The sequence below is a fragment of the Physeter macrocephalus genome, chromosome 8 (genome assembly GCF_002837175.3).
Source record: "Physeter macrocephalus isolate SW-GA chromosome 8, ASM283717v5, whole genome shotgun sequence".
Lineage (NCBI taxonomy): Eukaryota > Metazoa > Chordata > Mammalia > Artiodactyla > Physeteridae > Physeter > Physeter macrocephalus.
The window spans coordinates 129,296,468-129,319,832 of record NC_041221.1 but is presented as its reverse complement, the minus strand read 5'-3'; the positions used below and the strand labels follow the sequence as shown (position 1 = coordinate 129,319,832).

Below are 23,365 nucleotides of genomic sequence, written 5' to 3'. Positions count from 1 at the left end.
TCTTCTTTGGAGAAATGTCTATTTAGATCTTCTACCCATTTTTTGATTGGGTTGTTTGTTTTTTGATATAGAACTGCATGAGCTGTTTGTATATTTTGGAGAGTGATCCCTTGCCGGTTGCTTTGTTTGCAAATATTTTCTCCCATTTTGTAAGTTGTCTTTTCATTTTGTTTATGGTTTCCTTTGCTGTGCAAAAGCTTTTAAGTTTAATTTGGTCCCATTTGTTTATTTTTCTTTTCATTACTCTAGGCGGTAGATTGAAAAAGATCTTGCTGCAATTTATGGCAGAGTGTTCTGCTTATGTTTTCCTCTAAGAGTTTTATTGTATTCGGCCTTACATTTAGGCTTTTAATCCATTTGAGTTTATTTTTGTGTATGGTGTTAGGGAGTGTTCTAATTTCATTCATTTACATGTAGCTGTCCAGTTTTCCCAGCACCACTTATTGAAAAAACTGTCTTTTCTCCATTGTATATTCTTGCTTCCTTTGTCGTAGATTAGGTGACCATAGGTGCATGGGTTTGGTCTCTTTGTATTTTCTATTTCTTCCTGGTTCAGTCTTGGAAGGTTGTACCTTTCTAAGAATTTGTGCGTTTCTTCCAGGTTGTCCAGTTTATTGGCATATAGTTGCTTGTAGTAGTCTTTTATGATCCTTTGTATTTCTTTGGTGTCCATTGTAACTTCTCCTTTTTCATTTCTAATTTTATTGATTTGAGCCCTCTCCTTTTTTTTCTTGATGAGTCTGGCTAAAGGTTTATCAATTTTGTTTATTTTTTCATAGAACCAGCTTTTAATTTGATTGATCTTTTCTCTTGTTTTCTTCATCTCTATTTCATTTATTTCTGCTCTGATCTTTATGATTTCTTTCCTTCTATTTGGTTTTGTTTGTTCTTCTTTCTCTAATTGCTTTAGGTGTACAATTAGGTTTATCTGAGATTTTTCTTGTTTCCTGAGGTAAGATTGTATTGCTATAAACTTCCCTCTGAAAACTGCTTTCGTTGCATCCCATAGGTTTTGGATAGTTGTGCTTTCATTTTCATTTGTCTCTAGGTATTTTTTTATTTCCTCTTTGATTTCTTCAGTTATCCATTGGTTGTTTAGTAGCATATTGTTTAGCCTCCACGTGTTTGTGTTTTTTACAGTTTTTTTCTTATAATTGATTTCTAATCTCAGAGCATTGTGGTTGGAAAAGATGCTTGATATGACTTTTTAAAATAAATTTATTTATTTTTGGCTGTGTCGGGTCTTTGTTGCTGTGCGTGGCCTTTCTCTAGTTGCGGCGAGCGGGGGCTACTCTTCATTGTGGTGAGCAGGCGTCTCACTGCGGTGGCTTCTCTTGTTGTGGAGCACAGGTTCTAGGCACATGGGCTTCAGTAGTTGTGGCACGTGGGCGCAGTAGTTGTGGCTCTTGGGCTCTAGAGCGCAGGATCAGTTGTGGTGCATGGGCTTAGTTGCTCCGTGGCATGTGGGATATTTGTGGTCCAGGGCTTGAACCTCTGTCCCCTGCATTGGCAGGTGGATTCTTAACCACCGCACCACCAGGGAAGTCCTGATATGATTTTAATTTTCTTAAATTTACCAAGTCTTGCTTTGTGGCCCAGCATGTGGTCAGTCCAGCATGTGGTCAGTCCTGGAGGATGTTCCATGTGCACTTGAGAAGAATGGGTATTCTGCTGCTTTTGGATGGAATGCTCTATAAATATCAATTAAGTCCATCTATTCTAATGTGTCACTTAAGGCCTGTTTTTCCTTATTGAATTTCTGTCTGGATGATCTGTCCATTCAAGTCCCTCACAATTACTGTGTTACTGTCACTTTCTCCTTTTATGGGTCTTAACATTTGCCTTACATATTGAGGTGCTCCTATGTTGGGTGCATATATTTAGAATTGTTATCTTCTTCTTGGATTGATCCCTTGATCATTATGTAGTGTCCTTCTTTGTCTCTTGTAACAGTCTTTATTTTAAAATCTATTTTGTCTGAAATGAGTATTGCTACTCCAGCTTTCTTTTGATTTCCATTTGCATTTGCATGGAAGACGTTTTACCATCCCCTCACTTCAGTCCCTAGATCTCAAGCGGGTCCCTTGTAGACAGCATATATACAGGTCTTGTTTTTGTATCCATTCAGCAGTCTGTGTATTTTGGTTGGAGCATTTAATCCATTTACATTTAAGGTAATTATAGATATGTATGTTCTTATTGCCATTTTGTTAATTGTTTTGGATTTGTTTTTGTAGGTCTTATTTCTCCCCTTCCTCTTTTGTTCTTTTCCTTTGTGATTTGATGACTAACTTTAGAGTTGTGTTTGAATTCCTTTTTCTTTTTTGTGTGTGTATCTATTGTAGATTTTTGGTTTGCCATTACCATGAAGTTTTGATATAGTATTCTATATATAAACAAGATTGATTTAAGTTGCTGGTCTTTTAATTTCAAATGCATTTCCAATATCCTGCATTTGTACTCTCCTCTTCTCATGATTACTGGTTTTGGTATTGTATTTGTGTGTGGATGATTTCCTACCTTTAACATATGTTTGCCTTTACTGGTGAGCTTTTCCATTCATAATTTTATTGTGTGTATTTGCGTCCTATTTTTTTCTGCCTAGAGAAGTTCCTGTAGCATTTGTTGCAAAGCTGGTTTGGTGGTGCTGAATTCTCTTAGGTTTTGCTTGTCTGGCAAGCTTTAGATTTCTCCATCAAATCTAAATGAGAGCCTTGCTGGATAGAGTATTCTTGGTTGTAGGTTCTTCCCTTTCATCACTTTATTTTTGTTTGTTTGTTTGTTTGTTTTAACATCTTTATTGGAGTATAATTGCTTTACAATGGTGTGTTAGTTTCTGCTTTATATCAAAGTGAATCAGCTATACATATACATATATCCCCATATCCCCTCCCTCTTGGGTCTCCCTTCCACCCTCTCTATCCCACCCCTCTAGGTGGTCACAAAACACTGATTTCACTTTAAATATATCATGCCACTCCCTTCTGGCCTGCAGAGTCTCTGCTAAAAAAGCAGCTGATAACCTTATGTGGATTCCCTTTTAAGTTATTTGTTGCTTTTCCTTTTAATATTTTTCTCTTTGTCTTTAATTTTTGTCAATTTGATTACTACATGTTTCGGTGTTTTCCTCCTTGGGTTTACCTGGCCTGGGACTCTCTGCACTTCCTGGACTTGGGTGATTGTTTCCTTTACCATGTTGGGGAAGTTTTCAGCTATTATCTCTTCAAATATTTTTTCAGGTCCTTTCTCTAACTCTTCTCCTTCTGGGATCTCTATAATGTGAATGTCAGCGTGTTTAACGTTGTCCCAGAGGTGTCTGAGACTTCTCATTTCTTTTCATTCTTTTCTTTTTATTCTGTTCCACAGCAGTGATTTCCAGCGTTCTGTCTTCCAGCTTACGTATCCATTTTTCTGCCTCATTTACTCTGCTATTGATTCCTTCTAGCATATTTTTTTATTTCAGTTATTGTGTTGTTCATCTCTATTTTTTTGTTCTTTAGATCTTCTAGCTCTTTGTTAAACATTTCCTGTATCTTCTCAGTCTGTGACTCCATACTCTTTCTGAGATCTTGGATCATCTTTACTATCATTACTCTGAATTCTTTTTCGTGTAGATTGCCTATCTCCATTTCACTTAGTTGTTCTTCTGGGGTTTTATCTTGTTCCTTCGTCTAGGACATAGTCATCTGCCATCTCATTTTGTCTACCTTTCTGTGATCGTGGTTTCCATTCCACCAGCTGCAAGGCTGTAGTTCTTGTTGCTTCTCCTGTCTGCCCCCTGTTGGATGAGACTGGTCTAAGAAGCTTGTGCAGGCTTCCTGGTGGGGGGAACTGGTTCCTGGCCACTGGTGAGTCAAGCTGGGTATTGTCCCTCTGGTGGGCAGGGCCGTGTCAAGGGGGCTATTTAGCAGGCAGCTGTGGGCTCAGGAAGACTTTAGGCAGCCTGTCTTCTGATGGGTGGGGCTTTGTTACCGCCCTCTTGGTTGTTTGGCCTGAGGAGTCCCAGCACTGGAGCCTACAGGCTGTTGGGTGGCTCCAGGTCTTGGTGAGAAAATGGCAGCCTCCAGGAGGACTCATGCCAGTGTGTACTCCCTAGAACTACTGCCACCAGTGTCTTTGTCCCCACAGTGATTCATAGCCAACCCCTGCCTCCCCAGGAGACTCTCCAAGACCAGCAGGTAGGTCTGGACCAGGCTCCTATGAGGTCACTGCTTTTTCCCCTGAGCACTGGTATGCATGAGACCTTGTGTGTGCCCTCCAAGAGTAGATTTCCTCTTTCCCCCAGTCCTGTGGAATTCCTGCAATCAAACCCCACTGGCCTTCAAAGCCAGATGCTCTGGGGGCTTCTCCTCTCGATGCCAGACCCCCAGGATAGGGAGCCTGATGTGGGGCTCAGAACTTTCACCCCTCTGGGAGAACATCTGCGATATAATTATTTTCCAGTTTGTGGGTCACCTACCCAGAAGATATGGGATTTGATTTTATCATGATTGAGCCCCTTCTAATGTCTTGTTGTGGCTTCTCCTTTGTCTTTGGATGTAGGATATCTTTTTTGGTAGATTGTAGTGTTTTTTTTTTCGATGGTTGTTCACCAGTTAGTTGTGATTTCGGTGTTTTCTTGATACAGGGTGAGCTCATGTGCTTCTATCTGCCATCTTGTCTCAGGGTCCTGCTTTATTTCAGAATCATATTCAGTTTCTTCATATTTCATGTCTAATTATACAATTAATTGAATATAGAATTAATATCTTGTGATTGGAAATGACCGTAGACTTTGCAGACTGATGCCAGTTTGAAGAATGTTTGTTTTCAGTCTGCAGTGAGATGAGAATAGTAAATGAAAGTACATGCTTAAAACTTTTATAGCAATTTGACATTGTCATGGCATCCAAGTGCATGATTTTTGTATTTTTCAGAGATATCATTTTCCACATTAGAAATATACGTATAATTCTTTACCATAGATTTTTCTGAGAAGCATTGATATAAACCAGTAATATTTAAACGTTTAAAAAGATTTAAAGCCATTAAACAGTTGAATCAAACCAAACCTTATGTGGAAGCCCAATCTATAAAATACATGAAAGTAAAGCTCTCTTTAGAACTTGTGTCTGGGTCTGAGAACCCCCAGACTCACACAATGGCCCCCTCATTGCCACCATGGACCCTCTAGTGCTTGTCAGAGCACAGTTTGAAACCCACTGGTTTATAGAGACCAACAATTTCTTTACTACTAGTAAAATTAGGGCTTAATGTATATCTCATGACAGAAAAAAGGTAATTTTTCCTAATGTATAAGTATATCATAAAAGAGACTAAAAAAACCCAAAACCTCTAACTAGATTTAAAATCAACACCTAGAATTTAGAGTATTTGCCTTTGTGACTTTTGTTTCTGATATAAACTTTTGTTTGTCGTCTTTATGCGGTCTTACTACCTTTGGAATGGCTCGCCCCACTGGCAGCCACAGGCCTCTGCCTCAGTTTCACTTTATTCTCTTGATTTGTGGATGTGACTTCTAGGGCCTTGAAAAGTGAATTTTGTATTTCTATTTGTATTTTACAGATAGTATTAAAATACTATCTGTATTTTAAATAAATATATTCCAAATACAGCCTTCAAGTTGGGTAAAAGTTCTCATAAAGTTACTCATGGAAAGGTAATATTTTTACATGGATACCATAGATCTGATTATTTCATTCAGCTGTGTGAAATACTCCAGTGGCTTCAAATTGCTGTTAAGATAAAGACCAATAATTAGAGAAGTGCAAATCAAAATTACAATGAGGTACCACCTCACACTGGTCAGAATGGCCATCATCAAAAAGTCTACAATTAACAAATTCTGGAGATGCTGTGGAGAAAATGGAACCCTCTTACACTGTTGGTGGGACTGTAAATTGATGCAGCCACTGTGGAAAACAGTATGGAGATTCCTCAGAAAACTTAAAATAGAGTGACTATATGATCTAGCAATCCCATTCCTGGGTATATATCCAAACAAAACTATAATTTGAAAAGATACATGCACCCCAGTGTTCATAGCAGCACTACTTAGAATAGCCAAGACACAAAAGCAACCTAAATGTCCATTGACAGACGAATGGATAAAGAAGATGTGGTGTATATATATATATATATATATATATATATATATATATATATACGCACAGACACACACACACAATGGAATAGTATTCAGCCATAAAAAGGAATGAAATAATGCCATTTGCAGCAATGTGGATCAACCTAGAGATAATCATTCTAAATGAAGTAAGTCAGAAAGACAAATACCACACGATGTCACTTATATGTGGAATCTAAAATATGACTCAAATGAACTTATTTATGAAACAGACTCACAGACATAGAGAACAGACTTGTGGTTGCCAAGGCAGGGGGCGGATAGGGGAGGGATGGATTGGGGGTCTGGGATTAGCAGATGCAAACTATTATATATAGAATGGATAAACAACAAGGTCCTACTGTGTAGCACAGGGGACTATATTCAATATCCTGTAATAAACCATAATGGAAAAGAATATATATGTATATGTGTGTGTGTGTATATATGTATATACATATACATATATATAACTGAGTCACCTTGCTGTACACCAGAAACCAACATATTGTATATCAACTACAGTTCAATAATTAAAAAAAAAAGACCAATTACTATTCTTAATCTTGTCTCTGCCTCTTAATCTTATCTGGCTACCTCTGTAGCCAGATATCCCACCTATTTCCCCCTCTGCCACCTACTCTTTCCCTGGCTTTTGTTTGTTTCGTTGGTTTTTATTTTTTAAAATACCTAGTTTTTAGGTCGAGAGCTGTTGTTGGGACCAGAGCTCACATCTCCTGGAACGCAGCCCCTGCACTACTTGCCTCCCCAGGTCATGTTCATAGAGCTCCCAAGCCAGGCTGGCCTTACTTCCAAGTGATTGATTAAGAGGAGGCAACCTCTGTCTTTGTTTAGACAACTTCCTGGTTTTCACTTCCTAAGTCATCCTGTTATGTCATGCCTCTGAGCTTCACATTGGTTTTGAGTTTGAAGATTCCCATTTCACAAACTGTTTTTTGTGCACAATAAACTCTTACTGAATACTAAAAAAAAAAAAAAACCTAGTTTTTTTCTCATTTCAGCATTCTTGCACATACTGTTTTCCTCTTGATCTAACAGATTGTCTACCTCCTATTTCTTCAAGTCTTAGCTTAAACATCATCTTGGGGAACTTATCCTGTCCCTGCTTCACTAGCTTAAGTCTGTCTGTAATGCATTCTTTTTTTTATTCATAAATCTATTTATTTTTGACTGCGTCGGGTCTTCATTGCTGTTCACAGGCTTTCTCTAATTGCGGCGAGCGGGGGCTACTCTTTGTTGCGATGCGTGGGCTTCTAATTGCAGTGGCTTCTCTTGTTGCGGAGCATGAGCTCTAGGTGCTCCAGTAGTTGTGGCACACGGGCTCAGTAGTTGTGGCTCGCGGGTTCTAGAGCGCAGGCTCAGTAGTTGTGCCACACAGGCTTAGTTGCTCCGTGGCATGTGGGATCTTCCTGAACCAGGGCACGAACCCGTGTTCCCTGCATTGGCAGGTGGATTCTTAACCACTTCGCCACCAGGGAAGTCCCTGTATTGTATTCTTATACTTTCCTGTATTTTTTTTTTCTTCATGGCATTATCACAATTGAAATAAAATAAAATAAAATAAAATAATTTGTGTGTGTAATTATTCATTTGTATGTTTTCCCGTTAGATTGTTACCTCCACTAGTGTAGAAACTGTCTACCTTGTTCATCACTGTATCCTCACTCTCTAGCACAGTGTCCAACATGTAGTAGATATTCAATAAATAACTGTGGAAGAATTATGGATATATGTGTAAAGTCTGTATGATTTTTTTTTCAGGTTAAAGAAAGACCTGATGTGGGAGTTTATATCAAGGATTTATCAGCTTATGTGGTAAATAATGCTGATGACATGGATAGAATTATGACACTGGGCCACAAAAATCGTAAGTATAGTGCTTAATTGTGATTAAACATTTATGTGTGGAGTAGACTGTTTTAGAAGCAAACCTGGTATGGCATTTTGTGCCGTAAAGATTGGATTTTTAGGTTTCTTGAAAACCCTTCCTCTTTGACTATTTACTATGTGGAAAGCATATATGAATGAAAGATATCACAGATTGCTTTCCATGCTGACCAAAATTTTGTTACTTAGCAATAGTGCTATATCTTTGAGACTCTCCTATCACTGTCTCTTGTTAGTAATAATAATATTGGTAACATTTATTGAGTACTTACTGTGTGGGGCAAGTGCTTGTGCAAATGCTTTATAAGAATGACCTCTTTTAATCCTCAAAATGGACTATGAAGGTATTAAATTCCTATGTTATGAATGAGGAAACTGAGACTTAAAGTAAATTGTCCAAGGTCATATACTACTTAATAAGTAGCAGAGTGAGTATTTGAATCTACACCATTAGTCAGCATTAACCAGGCACTATAATGCCTCCTTTTTGTTGACAAGAAAAGCAAACAAAATTAAATAAAGTGGCATTCTTTTTAGTAATCGTTTCAAGTTTTTTCTAAAGAATAAAAAGTTTCAGCAATATTGCTGATGCCCCAGGCCCAGTACTAATGATGTTGCTAACAGCAATTAGAGATTAGAGGTAAAAGAAAAGAACATAGGAAATAACCTTTTTTTTTTTTTTAGATTTTTGTGACTAGACTAAAAATCTAGCAAACTCAAGGAAACAAAGCAAAAATTTAAAAAATTCAATTGTATTCTTATAAACCAAATAATAGAAAAATACCAAAATTTTAACAGGAAAATGAGCAAAAGATGTTTATGACTGTGTTGTTCACAGAAGAACTAAACACAGCAGTAAGTATATGAAAAGATGTTCGACTTCACAAGTAATCAGAAAAATGCATTTTTAAAACAACAATGGGAGATGTTTCACCCCTCAGTTTGGATGAAAGGATATCCAGGTTGGTGAGGCTCTAAGGAAATGGGCAATGGTGATGGGAATATACAGACTTTTTGAAGGGCAGTATAACTGTATCTGTTGAAATTTTTAAGAGTGCATTCCTTTGATCCAGTGTTTCTATTTGTAGATATATATTCTAGAAAAATATTTTTTGGTGTAAACAAAAAAATACCTTATTACAGCATTACTTGTAATAGCAAAAAGTTTGACACAAACTAAATAACTGTCAGTAAAACATTGGTTATATAAACTATGGTGCAAAAATATTATGGACTATAATGAAGCTGTAAAAAAAAAAACCAGTGAGTTAAATCTACATGTAGAGACCCAAAAGACTTTCCAGATACATATTAAGGGAAAAAGAAAGCTAACTAGCACAGTATGTAATGCATCATCACATGTGTAAAAAAGGCAAATTATCAAACTACATATTTGGGTATTTTGTGTGTGTGTGTGTGTGTATGTGTGTGTGTGTTCATATGTATGTATGTGAAATACAAAATAATAGGACATTTAATAGTGGTTACCTTTGGTGAAGGGGAAATAAGATTGGGGGAAAGGGATATAGGGAGCTTTCACTTTATGTTTTTTGTATGTTTGTATTTTTGAATTTTTTATACGAGGAATATGTTCATGTATTGCTTATTTAACTTAAGAAATTTTTTTTTTTTTTTTTTTTTTTTTTTTTTTTTTTTTTTTTTTTTCACTGCACCACCAGGGAAGCCCTTAAGAAATTTTTAACATAAGATTCCATTCACAATAGTGACCAAAACCTTCCATTAACTACCTGAGAATTAATTTAACTTGGTATGTGAGATTTGTCTAAGGAAAAATAAATTCTAATGAGAGAAATAAAATGAAAGGAAGGTAAAGAGATTTGAACACCTAAGATAGCAGAGAGGAAAATAGTCTTCATTAATAAATAGATTGAGTTCAAGAACTAAAGGTTTAGCTGCAGGGGGGGCCTTCCTGCACTGCTGGTGGGAATGTAAATTGGTGCAGCCACTATGGAGCACAGTATGGAGGTTCCTCAGAAAACTAAAAATAAGAGTTGCCAGATGATCCAGCAATCCCACTCCTGAACATATATCCAGACAAAACTATTATTTGAAAAGATACATGCAACCCTATGTTCATAGCAGCACTATTCACAATAGCCAAGACATAGAAACAACCTAAATGTCCATCGACAGATGAATGGATAAAGACGATGTCGTGTGTGTGTGTGTGTGTGTGTGTGTGTGTGTGTGTGTATACACACACACACAATGGAATATTACTCAGACATAAAAAAGAATGAAATAATACTACTTGTGGCAACAAGGATGGACCTAGAGATTATCATATTAAGTCAGTCAGAAAAAGACAAATACCATATAATATCACTTATATGTGGAATCTAAAATACAGCACAAATGGACATATTTATGAAATGGAAACAGATTCATAGGTACAGAGAACAGACTTGTGGTTGCCAAGGACGAGGGGGGTGGGGAAAAGAAGGATTGGGATAAGTTTTTCTGTACCTCCTTGAAAAACATAAAAATTTAATTTTTTATTCCAAAATAAATATTTTGACAAAAATTACAGCTATGGAAATGTTTTATTTCCATTATGCAGTGTGTTAGGTTGGATCATTTAGTCTACTTGATTGCTGCAACCTGTTCTCTCCTCGGGATTGTAAAGTTCAGTGTAGGTCACTTTTGACATAACGTCTGTTGCATTGCTTTGTTTTCATAACCAGAAATATAGAAAAATCACAATCATAAATAGCATGCTTTACTTATATTGCAAAAACAATGGGTATTAAAATATTTAATATGACTTTTCAAATTACACTTTCTCTCCCACTCCAAACTGAAAAACACTGCTATAGCTTGTTTTGATAATCACATAGCTATAAAACTATTGCTATCCTTTCATAAGGTAGTTCCAGTTTGGAAAATACATCCCATGGATATAATTCTAAAGAGAAAGAAAGGTATCTGCTCAAAGATGCTCATATTAGTGTCCCTTATGAAGAACTAAAATAGGAAACAACCCCAAATATCTCCCAGTAAGATAATAACAAAATCAATTTTAGTAAAAATTTCAAGTTGGGTTTTACATGGAAATATATGTAGGCGATAAGTGGAAAAAAAGATAAAATAAGACCTACTACTCTGTGGAAATATGTATAGTGTGTTACTTCTGATTAGATGATTTGAAGTGGTGTCAGATTTATTAGTTTTTTATATTTTTGGAGAAAAATCATAAATTTGATTTTAAAAATTCATAGCTTGATTTAAAAGAAAACAAAGTATAGTATGTAATCACAGATCTTTGCATTTTCCCTCACTGATTTTCCAATAACCTTCTTTCATTGGGCTTTACTTTTCTTTACCAGTGCAATTCACTTTCTAGTTATCTGACTTATAGCCATTTGCTAATAAAGAGTACCCTTTTAATGTTTAAATTGTAAAATCACAGCTCACATGGAGAAGCTCTACATGAATATATAGTAGGAAAATAATTTTGGCATTGGGTGAAATTAACATATTGCTTTTAAAATACTTTGGAATTTAAGAAAAAAAACCCCAATACATGCCTATTGTGAAAAACAAAACAGATCCTTTTCTTTGTTTGCACAATATATTCATGTAAAATATTTATACACAATCAAATTCTTAGCATATTTTGAATGGATGCTTTTGTTTTACAGAAATGGGATTATACTCTATATTCCTCTCTTTTTTTCATATGTTATGGGTATCTTTCCATGTCATTCAGATCTACCTTATTTTCTTTTTAAAGACTGCTTAGTAATTCAGTGTGACTATTCTATAATTGATTAACCACTGTCATATTGGTTGTTTCTGATCTCTCGCTGTTGCAAACAGTTCTTCCCTGAATATCTTTGTATCATCTAATGTATATATGCAAGTATTCGTGTGGTTGATTCCCAGAACATATCAATAATACTTTTTAGAGACAGCTGAAACAGCAGTTAATTTTTTGAATTATTTAACATGTATTTTTATGTAAATTAGTTAATTTTTTAAGCCAGCAATACTTGAAATTAAGTATTTTGTCCTCAAATCCCCTTCCATGTGAAAAAAATACAGTTTTTTGTTATCAACATAAATTGTCAGAAATTTCTAATAATGGCTAAATATACCTAAGTTTTTATGTTTTAGCCATGCTCTCTGGCTTTTGGCTCTGATGAAATTCAGTATTCTGGATATTTAATTATTTTTAAAGGCATTCCCTGTTGTTATAGTTTTAAATAATTTCCTCCCTTTATTCAAGGTTCTGTTGGTGCAACTAATATGAATGAACATAGTTCCCGTTCCCATGCCATCTTTACAATTACTATAGAATGCAGTGAAAAAGGCGTTGATGGTAACATGCATGTCAGGATGGGGAAGCTCCATCTTGTAGATCTTGCTGTAAGTAACGGGATGCTACTTAAGAATAACTCTTGTGATTTCTTTTTATTTTATAAGTAAATAATAATTCAAGTGAAAAGGAGTGATTATATAATTTTTAAGTTTTATTTGTGTATGTGTTTAACTTATTATTCTTTTTTAAATATTTATTTATTTATTTGGCTGCACCGGGTCTTAATTGCAGCACGTGGGATCTTCGATCTTTGTTGTGGCATGCGGGATCTTTAGTTGCGGCACGCGAACTCTTTGTTGGTGGCATGTGGAATCTAGTTCCCTGACCAGGGATTGAACCCGGGCTCCCTGCATTGGGAGTGCGGAGTCTTAGCCACTGGACCACTAGGGAAGTCCCCTTAACTTACTACTAATTATGGACTGTTTCAAACCTGTACAATGTAGATAGAATAGTATAATGATTTCCCATCTACCCATCACCCAACTTCAGCAATTATCAGTTCATGGCCAGTCCTATTTCATCTCTACCCTCAGCCACTTCTTCCCTTCCAGTATTATTTTGAAGTGAATTCCAGATATCATATTAGATTTTTTATTGTTAAAATACTTTTTTTAACTTTGGGAAGAATATTCTGTATTTTTAATTTTAGCTTTACTTCTGTCTCTGTTTATTGTAAGGGTTCAGAAAGACAAGGAAAAACTGGAGCTACTGGGCAGCGCCTGAAAGAAGCTACAAAAATCAATCTTTCACTTTCTACCCTTGGTAATGTTATTTCTGCCTTGGTTGATGGAAAAAGCACTCATGTGCCTTATCGTAACTCTAAATTGACTCGTCTTCTTCAGGATTCCTTAGGAGGAAATTCAAAAACCATGATGGTAAGACTTAATTGGTGGTATAATTATCATCAGGAAAATTTAAGATTCCTGTTTATGCCAGTAGTTAATATTCATAACATTTTTTAAACTATTGATTATTTTACTTTTTAAAATTTGTGGTTATTTTTTCTAGCACACCATGTGTGCAAGTCTATAATTGTATTGTTTGGAAACCTATGTGGTGGTGCCCTCTTTTTCAGGAAGACCGGAATGGAAATATGTTCCAAAATTCTTTTTGATATGTTCATAATGGTAGTATTAATTTTAACTGTGTCAAGTGTAAAATGTTTTGTATTCCTAATTCAACAGTGTGCAAATATTGGACCAGCAGATTACAATTACGATGAAACCATCAGTACATTGCGGTATGCTAATCGTGCTAAGAATATTAAAAATAAAGCTAGAATTAATGAAGATCCAAAGGATGCTTTGCTTCGTCAGTTTCAGAAAGAAATAGAAGAACTGAAAAAAAAGCTTGAAGAAGGTAACGTTTTCTCAAAATATTAATCTTAATGTTGGCTAAAAACGTGTTGTTTAACCAGTAAGTGTTCTAATAAAAAGCCACCTATTAAAAATTCTCTGAACCTCTAACATTGATATTTAAGGGGATATTTCTGCAAGGTAAATTGATACTTACATACTTTAACATTTCCATATTAAGCTCAAGTAGAATTATATAATATTTGTGTATTGATTTTATTTAAAAAAATTCATTTAATTTTGATTAACTCCATCTCAGTCCCCATGATCTTTTGTAAAGATTTCATATGTCCACTTATTAAATAATGAATTTTTATTTGTCTCTATGTAAGAGCAAGTTCTACCATACATGTATTTAGCGAAAATGACCAGAGTTCTTTGTGATAGGTATCGGTGACTATTATTTGAAGTAAACAAAGCAATCAGAGAGTCATGGGTAAACCTAGTTTACTGTAAGTAAAAATTCATTGCATGGCCTTGAAAATATGCTTTCAGGTTTAAATTTGAACATGAGATTCTATTTTGGAAATTCTTTTCTAACAAGATATAATGTCAGAAGGTTAGAAAATTTGAAGACCTTATTCATTAGGGCAAGAAATTTAGCAACCGTCATTAGGCAGTCAGTGACTCCCTGAATCTCCACCGTGCTAAGAACTGGCATAGGGCTCCTTTGCATACCAGGTGAATAAAGGGCTTTGAAATTGCCTCTTTTCAGTCTGTGGGGAAACTGGTTAAATCAGATATGAAATCCAGAGATGCCAACCTCACAAGCATTTGGAGAAGGTGCTGATTCAATAAATTTGAGTAAGATTATTGAGGAAAAGCAGTAATTGAGCTGCCTCTTAGATAATGGAATTTGGTATTTTAAATGTGACCACTAGGTGGTATTTATAGTCAGTATGTTTTAAAGATTAAAATTTCCTAAATTTCTTAATATTGAGTTCATATCTTTATTTTGCTGACCTTTTTTTTTAACATTTTTTTAATTGTAAAATATACATAACATAAAAATTACCATTTTAACTATTTCTGTGTACAGTTCTGTGGCATTAAGTACATTCACATTATTCTGCAACCATCACCACCATCCATCTCCAGGACTTTTTAATCATCCCAAAATGAACCTCTGTACCCATTAAACACTAGCTCCCCATCCCTCTCTCTCCCTCAGTCCCTGGTAACCCACTGTTCTACTTTCTATGAATTTGACTATTCTAGGTACCCCATGTAAGTAGAATTATATATGTCTCCTTTTGTGTCTGGCTTATTTTACTTAACATAATGTCCTCAGTGTTCATCCATATTGTTGCATCTGTCAGAATTTCCTTCCTTTTTAAGACTGAATAATATTCCATTGTGTGTATATACCATGTTTTGTTTATACCTTCATCTGTTGATGGACACTTGGGTTGCTTCTACCTTTTGACTATTGTGAATAATGCTACTATGAATGTGGGTGAACAAATTCCTGTTAGAGCCCTTGCTTTCAATTCTGTTGTTCTTTTGGGTATATACCCAGAGGTAGAATTGCTGGATAATATGGTGATGCTGACTTTATTTTTAATAAATTTCATTTTATTTATGCTCTTAGGACATATTGTTTTTATAATCCAGTTAATAGAGTTAATCATAAAAACAATTAAAAAATAGGCAGAAACATTAAAAGAATAATTTTTTAACTTTTTTTTTTTTTTTTTGCGGTACTCGGGCCTCTCACTGCTGCGGTCCCTCCCGTTGCGGAGCACAGGCTTCGGGCGCGCAGGCTCAGCGGCCATGGCTCACGGGCCCAGCCGCTCCACGGCATGTGGGATCTTCCCGGACCGGGGCACGAACCCGTGTCCCCTGCATCGGCAGGCGGACTCTCAACCACTGCGCCACCAGGGAAGCCCTTAACTTTTTATTTTGAAATGGTTTTAGGCTTATAGAAAACTCACAAGTATAGCAAGGAGAGTTCTTATATACCTATTAGCCAGCTTCCCCTAATGTTAGCATCTTACATAACCATGGTACAATTATTAGCACCAGGAAATTCACAGTGATACAAACTTATTAACTAATCCACAGACCTTACTAGACTTTTGACAGTTTTCTCTCTAATGCCCTTTTCCTCTAGTCCAAGATCCAGTTGTGGATCACACATTGCATTTAGTTGTCATGTCTGTTTAGTTTCCACCAGTCTCCAATTCCTCAGTCTTTATTTGTTGTTCATGATCTTGATGCTTTTGAACAGTACTGGTCATGTATTTGTAGAATGTTCCTCAATTTGTATTTATTTATAGTTTTCTCATAATTATTCTGCAAATTTTCTCCACTCTAAATCTACTATTTTATTATTTCCTTTGTAATTAATGTATATCTTGTGGAGAGATATTGGGTTGGCCAAAAAGTGCCTTCGGTTTTTAAGTAAAAATAAAAGACACATTTTTCATCTTCACTAAGAACTTTATTGAACAACATATTCACCCTTTTGTTCCAGTACCTTCTGCCATTGTTCAGGCAACTTCATAATTCCATCTTACCAAAACTTTTTATCTTTTTGAGCAAAGAACTGTTCCAGGTGCCTTTTATAGTCTTCCAGGGAATTGAAATTTTTTCCATTAAGAGAATTTTGTAAAGACCGAAATAAATGGAAATCCGAAGGTGCAATGTCAGGTGAATATGGCAGATGAATCAGCACTTACCAGACAAGATGTAACAGTTTTTGTCTGGTCATCAAAGAAACACACTGTCTTGCGTTATCCTGATGGAAGATTATGCATTTTCTGTTGACTAATTCTGGATGCTTTTCATCGAGTGCTGCTTTCAGTTGGTCTAACTGGAAGCAGTACATGTTGGAATTAATCGCTTGGTTTTCCGGAAGGAGCTCATAATAGAGGACTCCCTTCCAGTCCCACCATATACACATCACCTTCTTTGGATGAAGACTGGCCTTTGGTGTGGTTGGTGGTGCTTCATTTAGCTTGCCCCACGATCTCTTCCATTCCACATTATTGCACAGTATCCGCTTTTCATCGCCCATCACGATTTGTTTTAAAAATGGAATGTTTTCATTACGTTTATGTAGAGAATCGCATTAGGATATACTGTCAAGAAGTTGGTTTTTTTTTTTCCCCGCTTAACTTATGTGGAACCCAAACATCAAAGTGATTAACGTAACCAAGTTGGGGCAAATGATTTTAACGCTTGATTTGCATATTTTGAGTATGTCGGCTATCTCCTGCGTGGTATAATGTTGATTGTTCTCAATTACTGTCTCGATTTGATTGCTATCAACTTCAACTGGTCTACCAGACTATGGAGCATCATCCAGTTAGAAATCTCCAGCACGACCCTTCGCAAACCACTTTTGACACATTTGATCAGTCACAGCACCTTCTCCATACACTGCACAAATCTTTTTTTGCATTTCGGTTGAGTTTTTACCTTTCTTGAAATGATAAAGCATAATATGCCAAAAATGTTCCTTTTTTTCTTCCATCTTCAATATTAAAATGGATACACAAAAATTCACCAGCTTTGATAAGTCCTTTTTTAAATACACGTTGATGTGACAGCTGTCACATACAATCTAACAGAATTGTTTAGAATGAAGTTAAAGACAGCTAAGTGCTACTAGAGCCATCTTATGGAAAAAAACCAAATGAACCTTTTTTTAAATTATTTTTTATTTTTTTACTTTTTAAATTTTATTTTTATACAGCAGTTTCTTATTAGTTATCTATTTTATACATATTAGTGTATATATGTCTATCCCAGTCTCCCAGTTCATCCCAGCACCACCCCACCCCCATCTTGGTGTCCATACGTTTGTTCTCTACATCTTTGTCTCTCTTTCTGCTTTGCAAACCCGCCGAATGAACCTTTTGGCCAACCCAATACTTTGAGACTATACAAAGGTCCTGTTTCTCATCATACTTTATTCCACTAATGTTAGCATCCAGCAGTAGTTTGTGCATTTGCTCAATGGTGGCATTCTCTTCCCATTGTTCCTTGTAATGTTTAGTGTTTGGAGTGTTTGGAATTCTACTGTAAGGAAAAGCAGTCTCTTCGCCCCCATTTGTTTATTTATTTGAGTATTTTTTATGTCAATATGGACTCATGGATAATTATTTTAGTCTGTGGGTTTATAATACAATAATATTATTTATTTTATTGTTCAGATTGTTCCAGCTTTGGCCATTAGGAGTTCCTTCAGGGTAGTTCATATATCCTGTCAGCATGCTCTCATCAGTTTGTTTACTTGTTTTTTGAGCACTTCCTCACTTTCTGGCACCACAGATGCTTAGAACTCATTTGTTTATTTTTCCCTACCCTGGCCTTAAAATCATTTATTTCTCCCTGGCTCCTTTCATTGGAGAATGGTATTTAGAAACCAAGATTTAGGCATTAGGTGTGCTCATTGCTACCAGGGTGTCATTGTTTCTAGGCCTAAAGAACAAAATATGTTTAATGAATTTCTTCTCCCAAGACTCTGTGATTTCTTTCCATCTTTTATTTGCAGGTTCAAATATTATATTATGATTAGTGTATATTTTACTCCTCCCCCAGTTACCTTTATTTTCTTAGACATTTCATATATGGACAGTAGTAATTTTAAATAACTACTTTGAAGGTATTATAGCACTGATTTGCATTAATATTAGCTTAATCCCTTTTTTGATTTTTTAAGTTAACATATTTGTGTACAAATAAGCCCTTTTTCTTTTGAATTATTTCATGTGATATAGTCCTAAAAGTGGGATCATTGTGTTCGATGACAGTTTCATGGCCCTTAAAAAAATAAACAGGTTGAAAGAATTTAAAATCTTAAACAGAAAACTAAGAAAATGCTCCCCCAAAGTGATCATATTTTTTAAAGACTGAAATAATAACTCTAACATGTAACATTTAGAACTGTACTTAAACTAATCATTTGACATTTTAAATGGATCAGAATCTAACTTCTCTTTAGGAACTTTAAAAATAAAGCCTCTGTGTACATCGTATCTGTTTCTGAGGTTAGCATATCTGATGCACTGTCTAGGAATATTAAAATAAGGTTTGTTTAGGGCACAAAAACTTAATGAAGAAAGTTTATATAGGCATTTCCTAAATAGCCAGTGACCTGACACAGAATAAACATCATTGTATTAAATTTCTATTTAAGGAGAAGAAATATCAGGCTCTGATATCAGTGGGTCAGAGGAGGATGATGATGAAGAGGGTGAGGCTGGAGAAGATGGAGAGAAAAGGAAAAAAAGAAGGGGTAAGTTCATTTTAGTGTTCTGGAAATTAAATGAGATTGCTGCCTAATGATGGTTTAACATTCCTAAGGCTGTCAAGTGCATGCCTTTTATTTTGCCATTTTTAATTGTGGTAGCAATTAGAACAGAGGAAGTATGCCATATACCTGGTTAACTTTGCATTATTTTTTCCTCCTATACTGATCTCCTATTTCTAGATGAATCAGCATATAATATGTTCTGGTTTTGTTTTTTTTTTTTACAATTTAGAATTATAAAAATCTGTGATAGTGGATATAACCATTTTAAAATTTCACATGGGATTTTAATTTAATGTGAGGACTTTTATCTATGTTAGGAATCTAAATTTTTAGGAAATTAGGATGATGTGGAATTTTTTTTCCGAACGTGATTATGCTTTAATCGTTGAATTTTTAAGTAATAAATTTGTAGAAGGATTGTATTTTTAATAGAATGTAAAATGTATTCTCTTTATAAAATGTACCCTCATTCTCACCTGTTACACTGGGCACTTGTTGCCAAGTATGAATTAAGACTGTGTTCATTGTGATAAAGATATAGATGACATGCAAAAGAGAGAGACATATTATAATGGCCTACATTTCAAATCCTTTAACCCTGAATATTTATTTCAGAACTCTCTTCCATTAATGTGGATCATTGTTTTCAAGCTGGTGCTGCTTGTCTTATTAAAATGTTCTTGCTGAAAATAAACCCATCGCTGTTTGATCAGGTGTCCCAAATTTAAAAGCCATAAAGAGTCCTTCAAAAGACAGGAAAAATATAATTTAGAGCAAGAGTTGGCAAGTAGTCTGCTGGCCAAATTCAGCCCACCACCTGTTTTTGTAAATAAAAGTTTATGAAACAGCCATGCTCATTTGTTTACATATGGTCTACAGCTGCCTTCACATGCATCTGTATGGCCTACAAAGCCTAAAGCACTTATCATCTGTCCCTTTACAGAAAATGTTTGCTGACCCCTGATTTAGAGAAGTGGTTTTGTGTTCACACGTATTTTTTCAGAGTAAAGTATTCAAAGCTAAAGCAGATGATAGATTTGTTAAAAATAAAGTTTTAAATAGAAAAAAATGCCACTGCTTAATATGTTAAAATATTTAATAGTAACATATCTTCCTTCCAGGCTTAGAAATTTTAAAAATTTCAGTAAGCCTTTCAAAGTTTTGCTGTGAAACCTTAAACATATATAATCACATCTGATAGTTTGATGTTTTGGAGGTGAAAGAGTGAAATTGAAGACAAACCAAACTGTCTGTATTAAAGGGTAATTTATCATTCCTGTAATTTTGATTGTTTGTGATTTTAAAATTTAAAACTCAATTCCTTTAGCTTATCAACCTAAATGGTTTAAATAGACTTACATGTCACCAAATGATTTGTTTATTTTTATTCTTTTCATTCCAACCCTCTGAATTACTATATTTTAAGTGAATAGTGGGGTTTGCCCACAGTGGGTACTTAAAGGAATAGAGTTTCTAATTCCCCTGTATGGCTTTGTAATTAGAGAATACTGCATAGACTACCAAGACTGGTTTTAAGGGAAAGTAAGTTTTGGTTCTTTAATACAAACCTTGATTGTCCTTTAAAATTCTGTCTTTGGAATTGAATTTTTCACTGTGTATGTGTTCATTTTCTTGTTTCCTCTTTCTTTGGTTCCCGTTGGGCTCATTTCTTTGTCTTCCAGGCAGTAGCAGCAGCAGTAGTTCAGACTCCACATGTTCTGTCATAGAGAAACCTCTGGATAAGTTCTTGCCTAGTGAGTGGTAGCTCTTAAATTCTCTAACAGAGCTTTGGCTTTTCCATAACCCATGGGCTTCATTTGAGAAATGCTGCACTGCTCCCTGTCATTACTTAAAGAATACATGTTGGACTTCTCAGTAAAACAAAGCATGTGATGACTTTAGCTCCCCTCTTCATTGCTTCCAGTTAACCATAATTGTTAAAACATACGCTTACGCTTATGTTTGAGACAATGGAAGAGAGAGTCATGCTTTTGCAGTTGAGATAATGTAAAGAGAGCTAGTAAGCTGTATAAGAGAATAACTCTTGGTTCCTTTTTATGTTTCATGATACATCCTAGTCAGTGTAAGGGACCTGTAATAACAAAATCCTGAATTTCTTAAGGTACACCTTATATTTGGTGCCCTTTATAACATGTCTTATAGTTACAAAGATTTTACGCCTTGGTGTCCTGTTCTTAGGGGTAGCTTAAGATTGAAAACTCCCAAATAAAGAAAAATGTAAAGTTTGAAGCAAGTAAAGATAGGTTGAATGGTATTTTATTTCAAATGGCCATTTATCCCTGTTTCTGAATTACCTGATTGATTTTAAGAAACTTTCTAAAGTATGATTAGAGAAGTCATATCCACACGAAATTGTTCTGCAGGATCTATCTAGACTTATTTCAAACCTAAAGGCTTTTTCTTAAACTGTAATTTAATAAATTAAGTTGAAAAGTATTATTAATTTTATTTATATTTTAGTTTTCAGAAGAAAAGAGAATTGATGCTTTCTTGTACTAGTTTGCAGCTTACTGCTTTTTAAAGCATTATCTGTATACCTACCTTTCCAAAACTAATAACAAAAACATTTGGTTATTGTTCTTATGCTTTTAGCTTGCTAGAGGAAGACTTCCAAGAATATTAGGAATTATTTTCTCTATTGCAATTCTTGCATTTTACCAAGACAATTAATTTCATAGGCTAACCTATAAAATACATGAAATTGCTTTAGAAACCATGTAGAAGTCTCATTTGTATTATAAACTGAAAAATATAGAAAATATCTGAGTGGGAGGCATTATAATTTACTTTTCTGTTTTAAAATTTTACTTTAATCCTTAGAAAGTAGTTACATCAAAGTATATTATGAAATGAGTTGTACCTTGTTGAGTTCAAGCAGTTTTAGTTACTCTTTATATACCTGGCATATAACATTGAATTCTTTTGTTGCACTGTGGATGTGTTGGTGAAGTGGAGAGATGGTTGTCCCAGCATGTGGTTGCTGTGCGTACCTTCCCTTTTAAAAATATGAATGGCCTTTTTTTTTAAGGTGTTCTTTGTTTGAATTATCAGTTGATCATTTACTTCTATAGAATCATTATTATAATTACCCTTAACAGTCTACTAATAAGCTGAATGCAAGTTTGTTATTATACAGGTGTACTTCACTTTATGCAATAAATGTTTTTTTTCTGAAAAAATTGCTTGTAAATCAAGTTGGGAAATCAATTGTATTGGGAGAACTTGCTGTCTTTAAAAATTCTTTATTAAATGCTTTTGTTAATCACATAATCACTACAGATTACTTTAAACTCTAGTTGGTTGAAGTTTTTGTGTTGGATTTTCTTAAAGGGGGGCACACCTGTAATGTATCCTATTAGAAGGTCATTGAATTGGGAAATTTCGAAAATGAACAATGTGACTTTTGCTACTTTTAACTTATTAATATTTAAAATTGGCTTAATTTTCTGTTTGCCCTTTTAGATTACTTCCCAGGTCTTAGCGGGTTCCCAATTCCATGTCCACCATTTGTTGCTGAACTGTTATGTTTGCAGGAGTTTGGGAGTCAGTGTGAGCTCTTAAGATTGATTTTAATTGTAATCTTACACTAAATCTTATTATCTTGCTTGAATTATTATCTCTGATTATGTTGAATATACTTTTCTTTTTGCATACAACTGCTCTATTTCAGTTTTTATAATGATTTATTCTATACTTATACTATAAATAAACGCTGTTATACATTTTTCTTTGTTTTACAAAAGAAATAATGTTTTTTCTTTTTTTCCTCCTCATCTCTGTGCATATGCTTCCTGTCTACGGTTTGCTTACTACTTCTTATTGAAAGATCAACCAGGTTGGTGTGATTGATTTGCACTCCATGTGGTAAAATTATTTAAACTATAAAGAACTTTGTTGTTTAACCACATTACATTTTTTTTTATTTAATGATTTTTTTTTTTACAAGGTAAGTATCTGTCTTTGGATTTTAAAATATCTTTCAACTTTAGCTTTTTTAAAAAAAAAACTTCCTTTTTTACTAAATTCTTTTTTAAAAAATTTATTTCAGTTTTTATTGAAGAAGGTATTAGGAACTTTTTTTTTTCAATTTTATTTTTTTATACAGCAGGTTCGTATTAGTTATCCATTTTATACATATTAGTGTATACATGTGAATCCCAATCTCCCAATTCATCCCACCACCCCCCCACCACCACTTTCCCCGCTTGGTGTCTATATGTTTGTTCTCTACATCTGTGTCTCAATTTCTGCCCTGCAAACCAGTTCATCTGTACCATTTTTCTAGCTTCCACATATATGCGTTAATATACAATATTTGTTTTTCTCTTTCTGACTTACTTCACTCTGTATGA

The 23,365-nt window shown here is 34.9% G+C and overlaps 1 protein-coding gene across 3 annotated transcripts in view; it reads left to right on the top strand.

Moving 5' to 3' along the window:
• KIF3A (kinesin family member 3A) overlaps positions 1–23,365 on the top strand; it is an 81,902-nt gene that overhangs the window by 42,297 nt on the left and 16,240 nt on the right. Inside the window, exons 5-11 of one of the 3 annotated variants that reach the window (XM_007106264.3) lie at positions 7,907–8,012; positions 12,282–12,421; positions 13,052–13,249; positions 13,559–13,733; positions 18,876–18,974; positions 20,675–20,746; positions 22,840–22,848. In XM_007106264.3, coding sequence (XP_007106326.1) covers positions 7,907–8,012; positions 12,282–12,421; positions 13,052–13,249; positions 13,559–13,733; positions 18,876–18,974; positions 20,675–20,746; positions 22,840–22,848 — 799 coding nt within the window. The remainder of the gene's footprint in view (positions 1–7,906; positions 8,013–12,281; positions 12,422–13,051; positions 13,250–13,558; positions 13,734–18,875; positions 18,975–20,674; positions 20,747–22,839; positions 22,849–23,365) is intronic. The other 2 variants (XM_007106265.3, XM_055086753.1) reach the window with 2 other exon arrangements.